Raw genomic sequence first — 5824 nt, 5'->3', positions numbered from 1 at the left:
ATGATTAAAACCCTAAATAGGAAGTTAATTATAAACATGGAAAAGAGTTAATCTTCTATTTGCTTATTTTAGTGATTTACAATTGTTTCTTTTAGTTTCTAGTTTTGCATATTTTCATTTGGCATATTTTTATTTATGAATTATCGTAACATAATTTTAATTGAGTACTATTTAGAATTGTTAGTGTAGAGATTATCTACTAATTTAACTTAGCCTGCTTTGGGTACAATCCTCGGAGTACTCCCATATTCTATTGTAAAACTATATTACACCCTGACCCGTATACTTGCAGACACCGCCTATTTCATATCTTTAGATGCAGTATTTTTCAGCCCCAACGTTCGCATGTTGGGCGATGGTCAGTATTTGATTAAACAAATTGAATAGCTGGTTCAAAGCATAGCCTACCATGATATTTCAATTATCTTTAACATATTTTCGTTATATGAATGCTCAATCGTAAGATACCGTCATTTATGCAATTGATTTTCAAGATTACCAAAAGCTAGATATTTTGACAATAACAAGGAGATTGTTGAAACATTTTCAAAATATTTCTAATGTTTCAATAGTTGTAATTGACAAGTTACAAGTAATCCAAAATTTATTTCACTTTGTTGTTAACCAAAAGTTTTCACTACTCATAGTGATGAGTTATGTTTGTTACTAAAAGCTATGTCACTTGATCATTAACAAAGAGTCGTGATTATTCAAGTAGACATAAATAATTATATTTATTGTTAAAAGATGTGTCTATCCATTTGGATATTTGTGTTTCTATTAAGGTACATGAGAATTGTTATAAATAGGAGAGGAATTTTATTTATATGACATACTAAGAAGTACAAAGACATACCAAAAACTCATAAACAGAAGTTTCTCTATTCTCCTCAATCTTCTAATATTCAAAGATTTTTCTATAAAGAATCAGTACAAAAGTTCTTTATAAAATTTGATTCTCTTGCTATGCTCAGCTCAATGTTCAATAGACTGTTTTCACCATTGTTAGTGCAAAATGCCAACAATAATTGGGTTTCATTGCATCATCGATGTTTATTTGCTAATAACTTTTTTGCTCTTCAAAATATAGGTGAGGAACCAATAGAATCTTAAAGAAAGTGACATGGTTACACGTCATGAAACATTCAGTTAATTTATCATAAATTTATTTTTATCCCATGCACCAACAAGAAATATTCTAAAACAATGGAGATTTTGTGTCATGAGAGTAGATTGACTACTGTGGAAAAAATTGCTCATATAACCTAAGATAATTAGATGGGATCATTGTTGATACGGTAGGAATAGTCTATATAATAATTTCTCTCCCAATTAAAATGCGCATATATCGTTTCTTTTGTTTAACATTTCTTTCTTCGCTTTACTTTCTTTTCTTTTATAATTATTTATTCATACACAGTGTTAGTGTGAGGAAAACTTTTCTGTTTTAAGGGAAAACACACTATCATTCTCAACTTCATTTTTGAAGTACACGAAGTGAACACGAAACCAATCAGACAACTCCATTGTGAGTAATTTTGTCTTCAATTCGTCAATACCTACCTAAACTCTACCTCATCAAAGTCAAGTTAGCTGGTACTGACATTAATTCGTCCACATCTTTTTAACTGGCTTTACAATTACAAAAGCTTGTTCTAAACTTAGGACATGAGAGCAATGGCGGAAATGGTTTCCTTTTCAGTAATTAAGTGGGATATTTCTCGTCTGACATTTTGGGACGTGTCGATTGCGTTGTTGGGGCTATTCATTTTCAGTTGTTTGCATGAGAGACTTACAAGAAAGGGTCCGATGATGTGGCCAGTGTTTGGAATAATACCATCAATTGTCTTCCACCTGAGTGACGCACATAATTGGGGCACCAGAGTTTTGATAAAAGCTGGGGTAACATTTCATTACAGGGGAATGTGGATGGGAGGTGCGTATGGGATCGTCACAACTGACCCTTCCAACATTGAATATATGCTCAAGACAAATTTCCAGAATTTCCCTAAAGGGAATTACTACAGAGAGAGATTTCGCGACCTGCTGGGGGATGGGATTTTCAACGCCGATAATGAATCATGGATGGAGAAAAGGCAACTTGCGAAGCATGAGATGCATTCGAGTCGTTTTATGGAGCACTCCTTTAAAACCATGCAAGATTTAGTGCACAAAAAGCTATTGATTTTATTGCAAAAGCTTAGTATTTCAGGGCAGTGTTTTGATCTACAAGAAGTGCTTCTTCGGCTTACATTCGATAACATTTGCACAGTAGCTCTTGGCGTTAATCCTGGGTGTTTGGCCCTTGATTTGCCCGAAGTTCCCTTTGCGAAAGCATTCGAAGAGGCCACCGAACTCACCTTATTAAGATTCTTGATGCCACCTTTTGTATGGAAGGCGTTGAAGTTCTTCGGACTTGGAAATGAGAGACGGCTCAAGGAAGCAATAAAAGTTGTCCACGATTTTGCAGATAAGAAAGTGAGAGATCGAAGGAACATACTTGGGAACTTAAGCAATCAATCTGATTTCTTGTCGAGGCTTATTGAGAGTGAAAATAAACAAGGCCAAAACAGGCATTTTCCAGGTAATTTCTTGAGAGATTTCTGTGTAAGTTTCATCTTAGCAGGTCGAGACACAACTTCAGTTGCATTAGCCTGGTTTTTCTGGCTTATACACAAAAACCCACAAGTGGAAAACAAAATCATGGCCGAAATCTACGAAATTTTATATCATCCCCAGTGTAGAACACAAGATAACATCACAGTTTTCACAGAAGACGGATTGAAAAAGATGGTTTATCTCCAAGCAGCATTATCTGAATCCCTACGGCTCTACCCATCAGTGCCGATTGAAATGAAACAAGTTCTAGAAGACGATGTGCTCCCTGATGGAACAAGGGTAAAAAAGAGTGCTCGAGTCTTCAACTTCCTATTCTCAATGGCTGGTATGGAATCTATATGGGGCAAAGATTGCTTGGAGTTCAAGCCAGAGAGGTGGATCAAAGATGGGAAGTTCGTGAGTGCAAACCAATTCAAATACCCCGTTTTTAATGCCGGTCCGAGGCTATGTCTTGGGAAGAATTTTTCTTACACTCAGATGAAAATGGTGGCTGCTTCAGTACTATTAAGGTATTCGGTTAAGGTTGTTGAAGGTCACAGTGTTGTACCAAAGCTGACCACCACACTCTACATGAAAAATGGTTTAATGGTGACGCTAAAGCCTAGGTTGGTAAACAATGCTTAGTGCTGCCTATATTATAAAAGTTGGAGTGAAAATATAACGCAGAATAATTGAGATGAATGTGAGGAATATGCAGATTTGATTTGTTTTTTGTTTACTCATTCTCGTATTTATTTTTACCTTTTGTGTGCTTGGTTGAATTAAACGATAAACCTCTATTAATGTGATTAACTGTTTGGATCTTTTAGCTCCTTGGTCAGTTTTTGGATTTACAGTATTGTTCTTTGTTATATCCTTTCCTATTGTAATTTTTAAAAGTTATATTATAGTTTTCTTTTTGGAAAAAAACCTAACTACACAACCTAATCAAATCAAAAGAATCCACAATCCTATAAATCCAAAAAACCTTAACAAACCCCAGACTCTGAAGAACTCCCTCTGGATATCTCCATATTATGTGTCATAATGTACTGCTTAGGCCAAGTCTTTAAGATCTTAATAGTTGATACTACCATTCAATACCAAAAAACAATATAAGGATAATGACTTTTTTACCTTCCAACTTTATTAAAAAATTATTTTCTCTCTATTTAATTTGTTGTCTCTTTTATTATTCTTTGAATTTATATTTTTGTTAATCCAGTCCAAAATAGATGGAAAAGTTAACAATTATAAATTTTTATATAGATGACACATCATCATTTAATTAATTTTTAAATTTTTTAAAAATATATTTTTATAATTTTTAACGATTTTAATTTTTAAAATAGTTTTTATAGTTTTTATTTAATTTTTTAATTTTAAAAATTAATTAAATACTAATGTGTCATCCACATGACAATTCATGTTTATGCAATGTCAAGAAAGTTAAAAAGCATTAATTTTTCCAATCAGTTTAGGGTGACTTGACAAAAAAACGCAAGTTTAAAAACAAAAAAGGACTAAACATTAAATGAATGACTAAAATGACTTCTTTTTTTTTTTTATAAAATTGGAAGGCCAAATAAATCATCATGACAACAATATATAGGTAATACCAAGTGGTCCGCATTATCGATACTTTTATTTTGATAAAGTATTCAACCTAATACTTATATACTAGATTTTGAATGTGAGTATGAGATATGATTTATTTAAATATATAAAACAATTAGAATTTCATGTATATATATACATTGATACGTATTCAAATGAATATTTGTTTAGCACTAATAGTTAAAAAGAAACACTAATAGCATAATACAGCATGGTTAAACTCTTTATTTAGCACTCTAATGGCTAAAGTTCAAGCCTGCAGATATAATCTCCATACCTAATATTTTTCTATAAATACATAATATGTTATAATATATGTGAAAATAAAAATAAAATAAAATAAAGAATACACAGATTTTAAATGGAAACCCTTTTGGGAAAAATCACGGGTAGAAGAGAAGGGAATTCACTATGTCGAATTTGAATTATTACAAGAGGAATAGACTACGTCGATTTATAGGCTTGTAAAGTCATATTCTAGTAAGATTGAAACACCTTATTTTAATCAATATAAAAATAGATGGAGTTTAATAAGGTTTAAAAAACCTTATTCTAAAATAAAATAAAAGAAGTGTAGCTCTAGATGGATTTTACTTTTATTTTATTTTACCACTGTATTATATTTAAATAAGGATTTGGGTCATTTAATTCTAACAGTCTCCACCTTGACACGAATTCTTAATGAACAAGTTCTTCATCACGAACTCTCAACGAACAAGTTCTCCACCTCTTCCATAAAACCCCTTAAGGGTTTAACTTCAACAATGAACACCAACCAAGTCTAAACAATGCTCAAACTTGGTTATAGGAAGTGACTTAGTCATCATATCCGCAGGATTTTCATGAGTACTAATTTTGCTCACAACAATATCACCATGAGCAATAATATCACAAACAAAATGATACCGAACATCAATGTGTTTTGTTCTCTCATGAAACATTTGATCTTTTGTAAGGAATATTGCACTCTGACTGTCACAAAATACTGTACTGATTTGAAGGTCTTCATTGAGTTCACTAAAGAGTCCCTTCAACCAAATAGCTTCTTTACAAGCCTCAATAATCGCCATGTACTTAGCTTCAGTTTTAGACAAAGCGACTGTAGTTTGCAAAGTGGTTTTGCAACTGATTGCACAACCTCTGATTATAAAGACATAACCTGTGAGAGATCTTCTTCTATCAAGGTCTCCAGCAAAATCAGCATCAACATACCCAACGGCTCCATCTTTAGTTATTCCAAACTATAAGCAGACATCAGTAGTACCTCGTAAGTATCTTAAAATCCACTGAACTGCTTTCCAGTGTTCTTTACTGGGATTCGCCAATGTATCTGCTAACTGCACTGGCTGCATATGATAAATCTGGACATGAACAAATCATAGCATACATGAGAGATCCCATTGCACTAGATTATGGAACGTGTGACATGTCCTCAATCTCATCATCTGATTGTGGAGACAAAGCTGATGAAAGTCTGAAATAGGCTGCTAAAGGAGTACTAACAGGCTTAGCACTCTGCATATCAAACCTACAAAGAACTTTCTCAATGTACCCCTTCTGACTTAGGTACAATTTACTTACTTTTCTATCTCTGAGAATCTCCATACCA

At 33.0% G+C, this 5824-nt stretch overlaps 1 protein-coding gene across 1 annotated transcript; it reads left to right on the top strand.

Annotated features, from left to right (window-relative positions):
• The first annotated feature begins 1338 nt into the window (after positions 1 to 1338).
• On the top strand, positions 1339 to 3431 carry LOC108475742 (cytochrome P450 86B1). The gene has a single exon (XM_017777731.2). It carries the CDS (start codon positions 1669 to 1671, stop codon positions 3241 to 3243), a length of 1575 nt encoding a protein of 524 aa, XP_017633220.1. The 5' UTR covers positions 1339 to 1668; the 3' UTR covers positions 3244 to 3431.
• Positions 3432 to 5824: the final 2393 nt, after the last annotated feature.

This window comes from Gossypium arboreum, chromosome 3 (genome assembly GCF_025698485.1).
Source record: "Gossypium arboreum isolate Shixiya-1 chromosome 3, ASM2569848v2, whole genome shotgun sequence".
Classification (NCBI taxonomy): domain Eukaryota; kingdom Viridiplantae; phylum Streptophyta; class Magnoliopsida; order Malvales; family Malvaceae; genus Gossypium; species Gossypium arboreum.
This window is presented reverse-complemented; position numbering and strand designations above follow the sequence as displayed.

Bases quoted from the DNA above. Each gene is read 5' to 3' on its own strand.
- LOC108475742 (XM_017777731.2), top strand. From the start codon at position 1,669: ATGAGAGCAATGGCGGAAATGGTTTCCTTTTCAGTAATTAAGTGGGAT.